The 19617-nt window shown below is 21.2% G+C and overlaps 3 protein-coding genes across 7 annotated transcripts; 2 read left to right on the top strand and 1 right to left on the bottom strand.

Annotated features, from left to right (window-relative positions):
* Positions 1 to 1111: 1111 nt before the first annotated feature.
* On the bottom strand, positions 1112 to 5089 carry LOC122717533 (BTB/POZ domain-containing protein KCTD9). Of its 3 annotated transcripts, none has more exons than XM_043941711.1 (8): positions 4945 to 5056; positions 3220 to 3348; positions 3013 to 3134; positions 2763 to 2939; positions 2467 to 2627; positions 2067 to 2293; positions 1618 to 1947; positions 1112 to 1538 (listed from the first exon to the last, which is right to left on the bottom strand). In XM_043941711.1, the coding sequence occupies exons 3-8, from the start codon at positions 3126 to 3128 to the stop codon at positions 1422 to 1424; spliced, it is 1128 nt and encodes a 375-aa protein (XP_043797646.1). In that variant the 5' UTR covers positions 3129 to 3134; positions 3220 to 3348; positions 4945 to 5056; the 3' UTR covers positions 1112 to 1421. The 3 variants fall into 3 exon arrangements, with proteins under 3 accessions (XP_043797646.1, XP_043797648.1, XP_043797645.1); XM_043941713.1 differs by lacking the exon at positions 4945 to 5056 and adding an exon at positions 4923 to 4943; XM_043941710.1 differs by lacking the exon at positions 3220 to 3348 and having other exon boundaries at positions 4945 to 5089.
* A 438-nt stretch (positions 5090 to 5527) lies between these two features.
* On the top strand, positions 5528 to 10403 carry LOC122717532 (biorientation of chromosomes in cell division protein 1-like 1). 2 transcript variants are annotated; one of them, XM_043941709.1, is made up of 4 exons: positions 5528 to 5745; positions 6017 to 9786; positions 9969 to 10087; positions 10161 to 10403. In XM_043941709.1, the coding sequence occupies exons 1-3, from the start codon at positions 5614 to 5616 to the stop codon at positions 10063 to 10065; spliced, it is 3999 nt and encodes a 1332-aa protein (XP_043797644.1). In that variant the 5' UTR covers positions 5528 to 5613; the 3' UTR covers positions 10066 to 10087; positions 10161 to 10403. The 2 variants fall into 2 exon arrangements, with proteins under 2 accessions (XP_043797644.1, XP_043797643.1); XM_043941708.1 differs by lacking the exon at positions 9969 to 10087.
* A 3618-nt stretch (positions 10404 to 14021) lies between these two features.
* LOC122717471 (mitoferrin-1-like) lies at positions 14022 to 19539 on the top strand. 2 transcript variants are annotated; one of them, XR_006347216.1, is made up of 6 exons: positions 14022 to 14184; positions 15835 to 16117; positions 16302 to 16526; positions 16608 to 16815; positions 17057 to 17255; positions 19386 to 19539. XR_006347216.1 is itself a non-coding variant. In XM_043941563.1 (5 exons), the coding sequence occupies exons 1-5, from the start codon at positions 14068 to 14070 to the stop codon at positions 17199 to 17201; spliced, it is 978 nt and encodes a 325-aa protein (XP_043797498.1). In that variant the 5' UTR covers positions 14022 to 14067; the 3' UTR covers positions 17202 to 17439. The 2 variants fall into 2 exon arrangements, 1 of the variants encoding a protein (XP_043797498.1); XM_043941563.1 differs by lacking the exon at positions 19386 to 19539 and having other exon boundaries at positions 17057 to 17439.
* The last annotated feature ends 78 nt before the right edge of the window (positions 19540 to 19617 follow it).

Here is a 19617-nt window from a genome sequence, read left to right as displayed (position 1 = left end):
ATGTTCCATGTAACTGCAAACAATCGTGGCAGAGACAAATTAAATTTGACCGAACATTCTGTCAAAATTTCTTGTACTTGGCTTTTCCCTTACATTGATTATTATTTAATGTACAATTAGACTGACGATTCTCCAAGGAATTTCAAGATAATTTATGGATATGAAAACTTCGATGACGAACATATTCATCAAATTTATTATATATAGTTTGAAGTTTGAAGTTTTACGTAGTTTGAAGTATTTTACTTTGACATGATTATCAAGAATATGCATATCACAACGGAATGGAAATATCTTTTAAAATGTTCAAATAAGAATTAGTTAATTTAAGAAATGGAACAAGGAAAAGTCGATATGAAGATAATCTTCTAAAATAAAGTGTGTAAGATAACGATTGTTCGTTCTTTTACAAAAAATTTTTATGAAAATAATATAATATTAATTAAATATTATAATATATTTAAAATATATCTATCCTCCTATTTAAAATATATCTATCGTAATATTTCTTTAACTTATAAATAATTTTTAATAAAAAATTAATACATAAAGAAAATAAGGAATAAGGATTTTTTAAAATTTTAAATTCTTAAAAAAAAATTCATTCAATTATTTACTATACTAATATAAATAATAAAATAATATTATTATATTTATTATATACTAATATGATAATATAAAAAGATTAAAAAAAATAAAAATATTATATTAGATTAAAAAACTACATATTAATTAAATATTGATAAATTTATTCTTATTACATTGAAAATATATTATTTATATAAAAATTTATATAAAAAATAGAAATAAAATTTTATTGAATGTACATATTAACGCCGCAATCAATAAAAAAATACGACTCTGTGTTATGAAAAAAAATATTTTGTTTTTATACATTTTTTTAAAAATTACAATATAATACAAATTTTTTTTTTTTTTTTTTGGACAAAAAATAATATACCGAAAAATAGAAAATAAAAAATTGTATAATTCTATATATATTTCAATTCACGTAATTTTTTTCAGTTATAAATATCTTTTTAAAAGTTTATATGTTATATTTGATAAAGTTTTTAATCGTTATATCTGTCAAAATTTTTATTTTCTTTGAACAAGTTTATGTAGTATTTTATCTTCTATTTTATATTCTATAATTTTTAATTCTATGGAATGAAATATTTTGATAAATATTTCATAAATAATTTTTAATAATAAATATTTAGTTAGACCGCTGATTGCAGCACTAGACTGTAATTTAATAATATAGCAATAATTTAACATAACAAGTTCACACACACAAGCACAAAAAATTAGGCGAATATTTTGCATATAACACTAAACGCAATCTATAAAAATAATCATTATATTCGCTATGATTTTACATATTAAATAAATATTTATATTGTGAATCTAAAATAAATTTATCGTATCGTTTGAGACATATGTAATGGTGTTAACATTCGATTAAATTCAGCATTTTTAAAATTTGCGCCACGCAAATTTGCATCATGTAAATCGGATCCTGATAAATCACAGCACTGAAATATATATTAATATGTATTTTCAAAATAAGCTCAAATATATATTTCAAAAGAAATAATTATTAAGGAATAATACCTCTAAATCTGCACCGGCTAATACAGCTGATCTAAGATCACAGTTTCTTAAAATAGCATTTTTCAATGTTGCTACTCTAAGATTTACAGCAGACATAATACTGCCTTCGAGATTGGCACCTTTAAGATTCACACCTTCCATATTAGCAGGTACACCTGAAGGATCTTCAAAATTACATGAACGAAGATTGGCAGCAGCTAGATTTGCACATAGCATTCTTACACAACTTAACACAGCACCTTGTAAATTTGCATGAGATAAATCAGCTCGTTCAAAGCAACAACCTGATAAATTTGAACCTGCCAAACTACAGCCACGCATAATTGCATACTAAAATATTATTTTAAATTTATTATTTTGTAATTATATTTATTAATTATTTATATAAACTTTATTAAATTCTTTTTTATAACTAATATTTATTTTAATATCAATATAACTTTAATCACCTTAAAATTTATATTTCTGAGGTCTAATTGTGATAAGTCAGCACCAACAAAATTACCACCTTGAAACCTAAGTTCTGATGTTGTAGGTGTTGACATAATTGCTTTAAGTACATCTTTACGAGTTAAAGATACTAAACCACTTCTTTGAAGTTCCTCTTCATCTGCCATTTCAGTCAATATATTAATAGCACCTTCTATTCCATAAAAACGTGCCTCTGCCAAAACACCTAACAAATTAATTTTTATTTAATTAATTTATTATATTTAATAGAATGAAAAGTAAAGAAATAAAAAGAAATTAATAATTAAAGACAACTTGTATTTGATAAACAATTTAAATCAAAAATTTCATATACTTATAATATAATAAAATAAATTATAAAATTTGTAATAAGCATACCTGCTGCATTCACATTGGTATCAAGTATTATTTGTCCATGTCTTAAATAATTTAACAATGGTTCAAAATATGTAGGACTTCTATCAATCAGAAATGCACCATTTTTATCTTGTCGGCTGGGTAAGATCCTTTGTTCAGTGCCTGTAGTGTCTGTAAACATTCTGTGTTTTCATATTATAAGTATGTGCAAAAGTAAATTTTAACTAAAAATTAACAAAAATATATCAGTATGTCTTTTCATTTCCTCAACTATGATTAAATCATAAATAATAAATCAATTGAATATATTTGCTTACCTGGCTAACATACTCATTGGTTCCTTTTTTGTTAAAGTATCTCTGGTTGTTGTAAAATATTTTCCACCAACATTCAGTGTAATCCATTCTGAATATGTATTTAATTGATTTGGAATACAAAGCTTATCCTTTGAAATAAAATCTTCTCCACATGAAACATATAAAACATCATCATCCCTGTAAATAATTTATTTCAATAATTTATATATACTAAAAAAATATGAATTGATCATGATTATAATTATTTTACCTGACTAGATTAATATCATCAATTTCTCCACCTTGAACATTAAATATTCTTTTGGCAACAATGTTAAATTTTGTGCTAGCTGCTGTTAACAATTCATCTAATGAATTGGTTACCATAAATACCTAAACAAATAAATATCAAATTATATATATAATATTTTTTGTTTTTATATATAAAATATTTATTATAATTTCTTAAAATAATCACCTGAATAAATTTTGATTGGAAAACTTAGTTGTTACATACAACAAAACGTGTAAAAAAATAAGAAAATATCTAAATTATATAAATTTTAGATTTTTTAATTATATTCCTTAGTAAAACTTAATAAACCTTCTGTGAATACAAATTTTACATTTATAATGTAATAATATTATAAAATAATAATTTTAATTATTAGTAATTTTTTATTAATAATATAGTTATATAAAAAATTTTGATTATATAAAAAATTATTAATAATTTAGTAATAAATTTTAGTATGATAATTTAAAAAGTAAGTAATTTATTATAAATATTGTATAAATTTCTCATCTCAAATAAAATATAATTAAATAATTAAAAAATAATTAAATATTCAGTATATATTAAATAGGATTTATATATTCTAAAAATTGTTATTCATTCATTATTAAAATTTTTATTTAAATATTAATTTATAATATATAAATGTCATGAAACACTATTTTACTTAATTAATTATATATTATATTAATTATATATTAATTATATATTATATTAATTTACTTATTAATTATAATATATATATCTATATATATTATGTAGAGATATATATATATATATATATATATATATATATAGATATATGTATATTAAATATAATTTTTTTTATATAAAAAATATAAAAAAAAAAACAAAAACAAATATAAATATTTCATATAACATAAATATCAATAAATATCAAAAATAAATATTATATATTGTTTTCAAAAAAATTGATTTAATGTATTTAGCTGATATGTATACATTTAACTATGTTTTAACTTAATAAATATTGTTATATGTATTAATATGTAGCATGTAAAAGTAAATTATTATACATAACTATTTATATTTATATTTATATTATATTATATTTATAAATGTTATTATAAATATTTTGCTATGTATTTATATATTTTTCCTATATATTCCATTAGATACTGTTCTTCATATTAAATTTGTTTTATTACACAAAAACAAAATATATTGTAGATATATAATCCATCTTATTTATTTGAAATATAATTAAATGTATAATATATAATTAAATATAGTTTATATTAAGTAAATATTTATATTTTATATATAAATATATATTTATAATAAATAATATTTATATATATATTTATAAAAATTAATTTTCTTAAAAACAAATGTATCAAATTGTATGAAAAAATTTTATTCTAATTTTTTTTTTAGTTTTCCATGTAATATCAACCCCATATTCATTGTATAATTAGTTACATGACATTATATATTCTAAGTATATAAAATATTAATTTATACATTTAAATATAAATATACTACTAAAAATAAAATATTTTACTTAAATATTAAGAGAATTTGCAAAAATATTAAATATAAAAATATTCTATATAACTATCTATCTACATATTTGTAAATAAAAAAAATAATCGAAAAATACATATTTTTTGTAATATTGTTTATATCAAAAATGCATATACAATTCAAACAAATTTTTTTTATATCATATGATAATAAGTCATTATATTGTTATATCAAATAACAATAAGTTTATATATCATATACATATAAACATTATATATATTATATTATATGTACATTTATATAATATAATATAGTTGATATAAAATAATTGAAAAAATATAATGTTTAGGAATTCAATAAAAATGAAAAAATAAAACGTGAAGCAAAATTTATTATACATATGAATAAAATCGCAGCCACCTTGCCATTTGAAATATTGGTGCCATTGACAAAAAGCGTTATTCTCTTCATAATTAGAAAGTTATGAACCTCTATACGTAATAAAAAAAAAAAGTGGTATCAATTAGCAATAACCAGACAAAATAGAATCACAAACAAGTTGCATTTGACATAGAATAACTTTATATAAGATCAGAAGTATAAATTTTTTAGATGTATTTATTATCATGTACTGAACTACACTTTTTATTGAGAAACGCCTTAAATCTAAAATTTTTATTCACTAATATACGTTTTATAAATAACATATGTATATAAAAAATTATAAATTGGATAAAAAATATTACATATTATAATAGAAAATTTAAAATATTTTATTTTCTTTTTTTTTTTTTATTAACTATTAAGGTAAAATTCTAAAGATGCACCTTTTATTTTTGCATATTTATTTGTAAAATATATTACTGACTTCGACATCTATATTATATCATAATATTTGTGATGTGAGTAAAGTTAGAAAGATTGGTACCACTGATTATTATTCATTTACTCACACAAATATAACATTTAACCTAGACGTAAAGCCAGAGAGTATGGCTGCGTACTGTTTCGTGGAATGATTTCGTTAGTGAAAATGAATAATTATTTAATGTTCAAGTGAATTATAATCATTTGAATATTTTATTCATCATGGAATTAAGTTTACCCAACACGTTATTAGCAGGTGATCCACGATTAGTAGATCATATTGTAGGAGAAGTTAAATCTCAAGGAATTTTTGATCAATTTCGTAAAGAATGTATCGCTGATGTTGATACAAAAGTATGTAATATTTATTTAATATTTTTAAATAATTTTAATAAAATTATTTATATAATCATTTTAAATAATGTTATAAAATAATGATTAAAATGTAATGTATATTTATGCTTTTCAAAAACTATATTTATATATATTACTATATTTATATATTTATATATAGAATATATTATATATTTATATTATATATTATATATTATATATTTATATATAGAAATTCTTTATGATTATAAATATTTATTATTTATAATAATTTTTATCATTCTAATTACAGCCAGCATACCAAAATTTACGTACAAGAGTTGAAGGATCTGTAAATTCTTTTCTTAGCAAACAATCATGGAAACCAGATTTAAACAAAAATCAATTGAGAGAAACATTACGAAAGCATATACATGAAGCTCCTTATTTAGATGCTGGTGTAGAACGCATAGTAGATCAAGTAGTAAATCCAAAAGTATATTCAGTTTTTATGCCTCAAATTGAAGATGTAGTATATAAATTTTTAGGAATAGAAAGACCTAAGGCAAAAGAAAAAAATGGTGCATGTGGCCTTAAAGATTTATTACCCAAAGATTTAGATCCTGTTTCACCAGAGTCTGATAAAAATAGTTTAAAGGATGTATCTTTGGAATCTATGGATGCAATGGAAGATTTAGAAATAAAGAAAGATATAAAATTAATTAATGAACAAAAATCACACGAGGAAGAAATTTCTTATGAAAAAAATAAAGATAACATATCTGAAAATGGACATATTTCTTCAGATGAAAAAGTATTAGATGAAAATGATAAAACTTTTAATAAGACTGGTAGTATTTTAAATTTAAATATATCTGGAAAATCAGATGATAAAACAGAAGAAGATGAAGAAGACAGTCCTACTTTTGAACCAATTGATATTATGAATTTAAATGAATCTAACAATTCTAATGATTCTCATTTATCAGGTATATCAGAATTAACTAGCCATAGATCTAGAAGTCCTGATTTCTGTAATGAACTATCAAGAGACAATTTTGATTATAGTAATCAAGATTCACAATTAAGTAAAGTTTCTTCTGATTCTCGCTTATCAATTGTAACTGACTTTGGATCTTCTAATCATGCATCAACACCAATACATGAAGCATTGAAAGATGAAATACATAAAGATAAATGTGATGTTAAAAATATTAAAGACAATTTTAAAACTGTCAAAGAATATGAATGTAATAAAAATAAAAATAATAAAAATATTTTTGAATTGAATAAAAATAAAGATGTACAAGATATTAAAGATTCTAAAAATATTAAAAACAATTTATCTTCTAAAGAAAACTGTCGTGATGCTACAAATAACAGCATAAAAGATAAATATGAACATAAAAATAATAAAGATAGAAGCAAAGATATTGAATCTAAATCAAAATCAAAAGATAAAAACCATATGAAAGAAGGAAAACATCATAGGGATAGAAGTAATGATAAAAAAAGAGAAAGGAATCATAGTGGATCAAAATATGATAAATATGACAAAAGTAAAACTAAAGATAAAGGTGATCAACTAAAAGAAAATACAGATAAAATTAAAGATATAGAAAAAGATAATTACAGTAAAATAAAGGATGATAAAATAAAAGAAACAGACAAGAAAGATAATATCAGTAAAGAAGGAAAAGATTTAAAAGATCTTTATAAAGAAAAAATTAGAGAGCTCAGAGAAAAAAAAGAATTAACAGAAAAGGAAAAATTAAATAAAGACAATAAAGAATCAAAATCAAACAAGGAAAATAAAGATAAAAAAGATTCTCCAAAAGATAAAAAATCTTATAAAAAAGATAATAAAAGTTCTTCCAAAAATTCTTCATCAAGTTCTCATGAAATTAAAACTATTAAAATATCTGAAAAAATTATTGAGGGAAAAGAAAGAAAAAATGAATCAAAGGACAAAGATAAAAATAAGCGAGATGAAAAACGAATTTCTAAGGAACATATAAAATCTAAAAATCATGTCGGTATGAAAATGGACTCAACAGAAAAATTAGATAAACAAGACATAAAGAAATTTATAAAAAATGAAAAAGAAGAAAAAATTGACAAATCTGAAACAAAAAAAGATATTAAGTCAAATAATGAAAAGCTAAATAATAAAAAAGACATAAAAAATTACATGCAAAATAAAAGCTCAACACGAAATGAGAAATTAGATAGCAAAAGAGAAAGCAAAAATGATTCACAGCATAAAGATAAAAAACGAAAAGAAGAAAAGAAGTCCAAATCAAAAGATGATCATTCTAGTTTAAGAAGAAATTCTAATGATCGACGTTCTACAGATAGGGATGGTTCAAATGGATCCAGTAGTAAAAACTCACAATCTAGTAATTCTGGATCTAATATTGCTAATAGTAAATCAAATACGTCAACTTTTTCTAAAGAAACAAACCATATAAGTAATTCTGGTAGTGAAACATCAGATAATATTGAAGAAGCACATACAAGTAATTTAAAATTATCATTAGATCAACAAAGTTATAAATTGGACAGAATAACAGAATTACATTCAGAATACAAAACAGAAAGTATTAATAATTATGAAATGCACATTAAGCCAGAATTAGAATTTAATGATAATAATTTACCTTTGAAAAAACGAGCATTACTAGCAGAAGATAATAGCATTTCAGGAGAAATGAAAGTGAAGAAACCAAAATTTGCAAAAAATATACATGAAGCTAAAAGATTAATGAAAATTAGAAAACAAATAGAGAAACAAAAACTTAAAGAAAATAAAAAGATGGAAAAGCAAAATACTCAAAAAATAGAACAACCAATACAATCAAATTCAGTAAATAATGATAATTTTGAAAGTATGCCAGATGAAGAACGTGTTCAAATAATAGAAATACCAGATGAAGAATATGAAGAACCATATCCTGAGAAACATACTAATTTAACTTTAGAAGAAAGATCAATAATGATGTTACAAACTGAAGCTGGTACAAAAGATTTATTGGAAACACATTCTAATTTGAAATTGAAATTATCAGATATGGAACTGTGTATTAGAAAATCATTAAATGAAACATTACCTAATAAAACATTAGAAAAAGAATCTGCCCAACAATCAACTTCCAATATTCAAACAAAAGTGTCTGACAATAAAGGAATTGAAGACTTACAAAATAAAGAGTCATTGTCTTCTACAATAGAAGAAACAAGTAGCAATATAATAAAGGCAGAAAAAATAGATAATTCTGTAGAAATATATTCTGAAAAACTAATACAACAAAAAACTAGTTCATCTAAATTAGAAAAACATATAACATCTCAAAGCACAAAGTATTTTAACATTGATACTAATAAAATGGACATAAATGATAAAAACAAGCAATTAAACTCAAGTAATATAAATATAAATGATATAACTTATTCAAATGACAATAAAAATATAGAAATTCCTTCAACATCAAAATTTAAGAATGAAGATGTTTCTCGGGATAATCAAAACAATAGTCTTTGTAATTTCAATAGATATGTAACTGACATTAAAATGATAAAAAAAGAATCGGAGGCAATAGAATTTACATCAATAGAAGTTGAAGATAATGAAGATTGTCGTTATTTCAAAGCTGATAATGAAAAATCAGAAAAATTTTCTAGTTTCTTAGAATCATTAGAATTAATGGAAAATAGTTCTTTAGAAGATATAATAGAAAGTTTAGGAGGACAAGTTGTATCTTCAATACCAAAAGCTATGGCACCACCTTTACCAAAACGTAAACATTCATCTAGCCCATTAACAGATATATTATTAAATAATTCAAATAATAACAATGATGGAGGGAACCATAAAAAAGTTCTCAATTCACCTAATGAAGAAGCATTAAATAACATAAAAAAAAGAAAATTAATAACTAAGAAGCAAAGACTTCAACAAAACATATGTGCTCCTCAAGCACTTTTAAATGGAGAAAATTTTGTTATGCCGCTAAGTCCAGAAAGTGATGTATCTGCAACCAGTGAAAAAATTCCTTCTTCAAATCTAATTAAAGAAGACAAAGGGTATGTTAAATAATTTTTTTTTTTTTTTTTTTTTCTTTTAGTGAAAACTTGTTTCTTTATTTATTCTTATTCTAAGAAAAATATCTAAGACTGTTTTCATAAACTTTTAAATAAATTTTTTGTTTTTGTAAAATAGATATAATGAGTTAAAAGTATTATATTTATCAAACATTTTTTTTAAGGTCCCTATTTATGAAAAAAGTTGTCAAGTTATCCAGAAGCTATCCATATATTAAAAAAATCAACAAATTATATATAATACATAATATAAAAAGTTGAAAAAAAAATCTACATATTTTTTGTAATATTTATAATTTTTAAATTATATATATCTTTACTGTCCATATCATAACTATTTTATTATATAATTGCAGTCGGCATAGAAGCAGTCAACGTTATTCAAGTGATGATTTATACAAACCACGTCCACTATTTTCAAGTTCTTCTCGCAGAAGTAGGAGATCTAATCAGGTATAGCTAGTAGCTAGTAATTTAAGATGTTGAATTGTGTTTTACTTTATATAATACAAAAAAGAAATCCTAGTTGTTGATTCTAGTAATATACATTTTATATCATATTTGAATCAAATATTTTTAAACTTTAAAATAATGATGTGACCAAGAAAAAAATGTAAGTTATATATCTAATATGTTTAAAATTTAAATTTCTAAATTTTTTTATGCAAAACTTCATCATATAAATCAAATATATATTAATATTTGTTTCAAATATATGTTATATTAGAAATAAGTTGACATTCATAATTAAATTCATAATTTTAAATTGGCTATTTATACTTATTTAAAAAAAAATATATTTAGGAATTCTTAAATGATATAATTTAAGCAAGAATTACTTATGTAGAAATATTGAATTTAATGCAGTATTATTAAAATACGCAATTAAAAAATATTTTTAAATAAAAATAGACATTTTTTTTTTGAAGAAAAATAATATAATATACAATATTTTAAAAAATTCAGAAAAATATGAATATTGTGAAAAAAATAAATACATTGAATTGAATTGTACAGTTATTAAATTTAATTAAAATTGGTTGTAAAATTGTACTTTTTCAAAGAACCTGTATAAATTTTGTACAAATAATGTACAAAATGTTTGAGTTAATCATTCAAACTATATTGAAGAATACATATTTAAGTAGTTCTCATTTATAAAAAAAAAAGAAAAAGAATAGTTAATATTTTTTCATATTGCTTATATGAAATTTTTTGTATAAAGCTCAACTTCTTATAAAAAATACATAAATCTGCAATTAATGTGCAATTTTTATCAATATAAATGTACACATTGAAAAAGTATATAAAAGTACATATTTATAGAGCTACAAATTAAAGAATTATTATATATGCACTATTTGACATGAATATAAGTTTTGTATATATTAACAAAAATTTTATACAAATATAATTTTTTTTTTAAGCTCTTATTCATCAAGTTTACATTATGATAAGAAATATGTGTAAAAATGTTGCAACCTGATAAGATTAAAAGGAAGGCAATTGTTACTTTTAGTTAGTTAGTATCTTATTCTAATATAAGATTTTACAAAAGTAATATTATTTATGTTTTTTTATATATTCTACTGGTAATTTCTTTATACTTAAGTTTAACAAAATAGATAGAAATTGAAACTAATTATATTATGGTGTTTAAAATAATTTTAAGCAATAATTTTCTTTTTTCTTATTTTTCTTTTTTATTCTTTTTTTTTAATAAAACAATAATAACAAAATTGTAATACAAAGGAATTATTATCTCATTTTTCATACAAACTTTCTATCTATTTAAAGATTGTAATATTAAATTTTTACAAAAAATGTTACATTTATTAATAAGCGTATTCTTTATTATTCCATATATGCATAAGTTTGTATAAATATGTACATAAAAGTATATTATACTTTATTACTGTAAAAATATTGTAGAATATTTTTTCCAACTTTTTAAGATATTTATTGCCATATGTAACATAGTAAACAATTTATAAAACTCATTACTATTATATTATAATTGCTTTAAAATAAAATGACTTTTTGTATACATGTTAAAAAGTTTATAAATATTTAAATCCTTTCTTGAATTTTAAATAATATAAGTCATATTAGTCATATTATATTCTTTGGTGTATTTCAATTGAAATTTTTTTAAATAATTAAAACAATATATGTAAAAAAGATTTCATTTTATTTATTGTAAATAATAAAATTGAAATAATAATTGTATGTACCTACATGTAAGTATTTACATATATATGTGTATATATAGATATAAATTTTTAAATCACAGACTAAATTGATTAAATAAAAAAACAGGTTATTAAGACATACATTTCATAATTATACAAAATTAGTAATTAAATAATTATATTATACAGGATGTTAATATATTTTTGATATTTTGGACATTTAATTCTAGACATCAAAATCAAAATATAAAAGTTTTGATTGAAGTTTATTTATTAAAATTATAAGAAATTTAAATTCGCATTAAATGAAGCAGAAGAAATGGAATGTAACGGTCATGATAGAAGATAGAATCTTACTTTATTTATGAATCATTTTATTTAACACAAAACTTGAATTATTTATAATTTAATAAATATATTTCAACTAACATTTTTGTCATCAACTTTTGTGTTTATTTTGACCTTTAAAATCGATCCTCTAAAGATATCGCACGAATATATATATTAACATCTGTACATTAAAAGTTTTAATTACATTTGTTGAATCATTCTGGTTTTTTCAACTCATGAAAAATAATATCGATCAACTTTATGTATTTAATTTTTATGTAATTAGGTATTTAAATTTTAGTATTTAAATTAGTTTTATGCAATATAATCGAACATTTTTATGTATTATTCAAAAAATTATGACATAAATGAATTTTCATACATTTAAAACTTATATTACATAACTCATTCGATTAAATCATTTTAAAAAAGTATTAGCGTGTAAAGTACTGCACACGATGGCTCGTAATCTTGATATTTTCTATAATTAGAACAATATGTGTAGTTTGTCATATGCTACGTAACATGATCTTGTACATGTTTTTACAACATTGCATTGTCTAGAATATAGTAAAACCGATCATAGAATACTATGAAGTACAAAATGCAAGTCATTAAATTTTTCAATGATGGTAATTATTTATTATCTTCATTTTACATTATGAATTTGATTAATTTTTATATGAAACAAATATACCTATTTTTGACAAAATATGTATAATTGATATGTGATAATTGATATTGATATGTAATGACTTTAAGTTTATCAAATATTTTTATTTTAAACGTATAGAAATATAATATAGAATGATTAAAATGAAAAAAATATCCAAATAAAAATATTTTTTATGTATATGATTAAAAAACATTAATATCATAAACATACCATAAATATTTACCATAAACATATATATCGATTTATTATTTATATTTTACAATTAATGAAAAAATTTACAAATTGTAATTAAGTACATTAAAATAAAATAATTAAAAGCTAATGTAGTTTTTATTAGTATATTTAAAAAAAAAATAAGAAAAATTCTAAAAAATTATATTAGAAAGATCCATTCTGTGATTTTAAATTCAACGACCCATCTCCATTTATGAGAGGGATTAATGGATGCATTATTGTATGCTTTATATACATATAAAGCATGTCTTATACATTATATTATATATTTATTAAGCTACTACTGCGTAGATATTATACGCACCAACCACGTGGTTGAATACGACGCATGCGTGACACGTGCGCGTACATCTAACCTCACCAAACGAATGTATGACGACGACCCGTAACCGTATCGTGAAGAATGCCAGTATGTATCGAGTTCCGTAACGATTCAAATAAACAATTAAATGCAAACGCCATGTATCCCCATATTTTAAGCAAGTAGTGTAAGAAAATAAAATAACTTATATGTGGCGTGAATACCAGGAGAGGACTATACATTGTAAATTTACTATTATCGTGAGTAGCAGGCTTTTCAACTCCAATACGTTCCATTAAGACACGATCAACGAATACGATTACATCTCATTATTTCGAAAGAACGAACGTTATCCTCATATCCTTTTGAATGAATGTTTCGGCGATTACAAAGCAAATGTTGCTACATAAACGATAAATCGGCATCAATTATTGCCGAATGCGCGTTGTCTACTTCAAAAGAGTGCATATAAAAATTGCGGCATTTTAAAGCTGCGAATTGAAAATTACGTTAAAGCATCTTCAGGAAATATGAATACTGAAATTTATGAGACTTTACCTACATCATCTGTGGCTGTACACATGACAGCAGGTGCATTTGCCGGAATTATGGAACATTGTGTTATGTATCCACTTGACAGTGTTAAGGTAATAACTTTATTTCTTGTATATTTTTTCTAAGATACTTTACATAACCTCAACTATTATTTCACGGAATTTAATTTCCGTCATATTCTAACATCATCATGACATTTAATACCATGACATTGCAAGTCGCACAATCTTTGAATAATAAAATGTGATATTCAAAGATAGTTCTTTGAATTTTATCTTTTTCCTCATTCAAATCTGGAAATCAGGTTTGTCATATATGATCTCGTCGATGTAATCTTAAATAAATAGAAAAGTACTTAAATTTTCAAGAATTGCAAATATTCGTAAAATATAATATAATATTAATATTCAACCATAATTTCGTGTTTTGTATCTTAATTTAAATAATTATAAATTTATTGTGCAATCAGTTTAAGCAATATAATTTCGTAATTACTTCCAGGTATTAATTTTTAGAATTTACAAATGATTGTATTAGTTATCAAATAATTTAATATTAATATTTTGTAATAATAGTTTATTATATTTCAATACGTATTGCAGTGATAAATATATAATTTATTATTATCTGAGAAAATATTGTTGTTAATGTAAATTTAACTATTCATAATTAAATAATAATGGAATTGTGTTAACTGATAATAATAAATAAAAAAGATTTTATGTAATAAAAAATAAACTTTCTAATCTCTATTTAATTGTTTTTAATTAATTTATAAATATGTAAACATTTCTTATAATCCCTTTTTATTATTAAAATATATGAATAAAATTCTACTTATCTTCTTATAAACTTGATTTTAGATATTTATTTTATATAATTTTATTTATTAATTGTATATATATTATTTTAGTATTTGATATATTTATTATGTCATATTTATATATATTATATTTTGTAAAGTATACACAATACTTAAATATTATATTTGTAATTTTATAATTATTATTAATTAAAAAAGTAAAGTTTAATTGTAAATAATTTTAACATGTAAAATAATTAAACTGAACATGAGTTTTAAACATTCATTATATAACACATTTCTTAGTTACAGTAGGTTCTATTTTTGGTTTTCTTTTCAACCTACAATCTATATTAGCAATTACTTTCACAATTACTTAGAAAATATACTTGCAATGAAATGTAAATATAAAATAACATAAAAATTTATATTATATAAACAATATATCATAAAAGTACAAATTTTAAATTTAATTTAATGTTTTATATTTTCTTTATATTATTTTTAAAATATTATGTATTTATTTATATATTTCTTATTGTAATATAATATATTTAGTGAGATTATTAATAAATATTTAATTAAAAATAATTATATTTTTAAATAATTACAAATCATGATTTTATTTATTTTAGTATTTCTATATGTTTTCTCATCATATCAATTAAAATTTTAAAAGAGTAATAAAGATTTCTCAATCTAATAAATATTTAATAAAAGTTAAATAATTTTAACTTTTTTATTATTGCATTCTAAATCATATATTCTTATATGTATAATCTTTATTTTAAATTATAATTAATTAATATTTAAATGTGTAATCAATACTTTAAATTAGTAATAAAATATGACATTTGGAAAGTGTAAAATTTAATAAATAAAATTTTAAATAAATAAATTTATATCTATATGTATTTTATATTTTATTTATATTATTTAGACAAGAATGCAAGCATTAACACCAAATGCAGGTGTAAGAGGTGGAGTAAGAACTGTTCTAAGGAGAATGGTACAACAAGAAGGTTTTTTGAGACCAATTCGTGGTATGAGTGCAATGGTTGTAGGAGCTGGTCCTGCACATGCATTGTATTTTTCATGTTATGAGTTTATTAAAAATAAATTTTTGAATTCAAGAACATATTCTGAATTGAATGTAGCTCCTTATGCAATTGCTGGTTTTGTGGCAACACTTCTTCATGATGGTATAATGAATCCAGCAGAAGGTAAAACATTTTAAATTTATTAGCAAATAAATAAATTATTAATTTATCATGTAATTTTCATATATTATGTCAGAATATTTCCAAAACATGCTAAATATGTTTTTTTATGGAAACTTAATCAGCTAAATGTGGTTAATAATTTTTAGAATTTTTTCCAATGAAGAAAATAATTATCTTATTCCAGTGGTTAAACAGCGATTACAAATGTATAATTCTCCTTATCAAAATGTTATGACATGTATAAGAAATATATATAAAAATGAAGGTGCATATGCATTCTATAGAAGTTACACGACACAATTGACTATGAATATACCTTTTCAAACAATCCATTTTGTTACTTACGAAGTTGCACAAATTATTACAAATCCTAATCATATTTATAATCCAATAGCACATATGGTATCAGGTATATATATTTTTTGAAAAAAAAAATATATTATATTTTAAAACTTATTTATATTGAATTTAACATATGAATAAATTACAGGTGCATTAGCAGGAGCTGTTGCTGCTGCAGTTACAACACCTTTAGATGTTTGTAAAACACTTCTAAATACACAAAATGGTGTACAAGCTCAAGGCATGAAAGATGCTTTAAGAATTGTGTATAGATATGGAGGTTTATCTAGCTATTTCCGTGGTTTAAATGCCCGTGTTCTTTATCAAATGCCAGCCACAACTATTTGTTGGTCAACGTAAGTATATAAAATAATTTTAATAAGAATTATATTTAATATTATAAAATAGAAAAATATTAATTATAGATACATAAAATATAGAATTAATTATATGTCTATAAATCTAAAATAGATTAATAAAAAAAATTAATGCAATAATTATGATATAAATAATTTATAATATTTTCTATTTTATATTATACTATGTAATATTATTTAAAATGTTAAATATAATAATTTTTGTTTATTAATTATTTAGATATGAGTTTTTCAAATATATATTTCAAGAAAAACAAGATGATGGATATCGTGGACCAGAAGTTGATAATGATTCTTCGAGTGAAATTAATCAGAACCAAAGTTCAAATTCTAGATTTCACTTTCTAGTCTTTTTCAAGATATGAGCTTATATCTCAATAAAAATGCTCCAATCTCAGTGTTACTCGGTGTGACAACGAGTTAAGTATTTTTGAATCTTTACCGACACCATTTGAACTGTATGAAGAACTATATTGAATGGTAGATAAAATATCCGTTTTTTCGTATTTGGAGAGTTTATCAATAATATTTCGTTAATTCATCTACGCTATTATTACATGTATATAATAATTCGTAATGAAGAAATACATGTATAAATGAAAATCCATTTTGAGCCAAGTGCAGGACGCAAGCTCAACTCATAAAAAAAATGAATCAGAAAATTTCTTTAGTTATTTTTTAATATATGACTATTTAATAATGTATAATTACAAACTAATGACTGCATTTTCTAGTACATTGAAGTAAACAGCAAGTAGTAATTTACAAATATTTACCAAACCATTAAAACATTATTATAATTGATATAAAATCTAAAAGGAAGGAATTGTTATATAATAAAAAGATATTTTGTTTTTCTTAACATACTATAAAGATATTATAGAATCTTTGAAACTTTTATTGAATATCATATTTTATTAAACAAAATAATTAATAATGTATTATTTTAAAAAATTAATGAAATACAATTATTAATTAGTAATATTATTTCATAAAGGATAATATAATATAAATGTTGTGTAAATGATAGTTATCCGGTATTATTAAACACACTATCATTTACCATATCGTTTATATTAATCAACAAGAAATTCATTATGAAAATTTAAAAAAGATTATATAACAAACATGCTAAATTATATGTAAACTATGTTCAATTTATTTATGAAATAGTTTATATTACTTTTGTTAAAATAATTTATGAATTATTCGTGCGAATGTATTTTTGGCGTTCATAAAATACGTGATAAAAAAATTTAAATGTTACAATAATTATTCATTAAAGTGAGCCATGTAATTTTGAATCAAAATGATATACACATATTTTGTATAGAAGAAAAGTATTTTAATTAAATACAGTAAAATTATATTGGTTAAATCATAAATAAAACAATAATATAATTATCTTTAAAAATATTAAATTTGAAAAATATGCTCTATTTGAATAGTAAATTAGAATAATAAATTTAATTAGTATATTTAATATTGTACCATTATTGTACACTTAGATTAAAAAACAAACAGTGGGATGCATGGAAAAATTGATTAGCGAAGCAGTGTGTGTAGTACAATTAAAATGATACATTTAAAATTTGAAATTAAAAATTTTTAATTGAAAATCTTATATACTTCGAATGAAAAATATAAAATTTTAGTATTCAATTTATTATCATAAAATGATAACGCGGTTCATCTAAATTTAGATAAAATGTAAATTTACTAATACCTTCATTAATCATGAAATGAAACATTAGATAAGTCCTGCATAAAAAGGTACAGAATTTAGACTATCTTGTAGAACAGTATAGATAAGTTAATATTACGTGCGTGTGTACAGTATGAAGAAACAAATTATAAAGCAAAGAAACGGCAATCTTATTGTGCAACAAGTACAATTCGCCTTGATTATACAAGTACAAATTAAGAATTGCTCCTTAGTCTGTGTAATATAAATAATTCATCTAAACATTATATCACAATATTGCTTCCTATGGCTGTGATTACTGAGTCATTTGATGTTGACTTTAAGAGGGAGTAATATCATATGAAAACTCATACTTCACGCCATATTTATTTATTATTGTTCATCGCTACCGATATAATATTATTTGACACCTTAAAACATGTCATTAATTGTTGTATACATAAAAATATATGTATAATCTTTTTATAAATGTCTTTTGATAAATTTTTTTTCAAACGAAGAAAAATATATATTTAAATTATTTTTATGGTGCGAAGATATGATTTTTAACAAAAAAATAAAATTTATAATAAAATTTGGCATATAAATTAATCTATGCATGTAAATATACATGTATATGTTATATGTATAATGTAAAATGCCAATACACCGAATAAATAAACAGTATTTAGTTCGGTGTTTAATAAATGTGCATTTCGCAGTAATCTTTAAAATTTAATAATCGCGCAAAATTTAATTTTTTTTAATTGTTTAAATAAATACTCACCTTACATAGTATAAAAAATAATATTAGCGCCTAATTTTTATTAATATTTACGAAATTAAATTTTATGTATATTTGCAGAGATCATGATGACCAATTGATTTTTATGGACTATTTACCTGAAAAATTAATAGAATTATTCATTTTAATTAATATTTGCTTATTAAATTTTTTTTATCAACTTATATATAAAATAATGCTCCCACTGATATATTATTGCATAAGTTGATAATGTTAGCGCACGAAAAAATAAATGAACGATATACAATAAAACGTATTATATGTAATAATAATGTAAATAAAATGATTCTGT

This window comes from Apis laboriosa, unplaced genomic scaffold (assembly GCF_014066325.1).
Source record: "Apis laboriosa isolate Shangri-la unplaced genomic scaffold, ASM1406632v1 scaffold5213_cov150, whole genome shotgun sequence".
Taxonomy (NCBI): domain Eukaryota; kingdom Metazoa; phylum Arthropoda; class Insecta; order Hymenoptera; family Apidae; genus Apis; species Apis laboriosa.
This window is presented reverse-complemented; position numbering and strand designations above follow the sequence as displayed.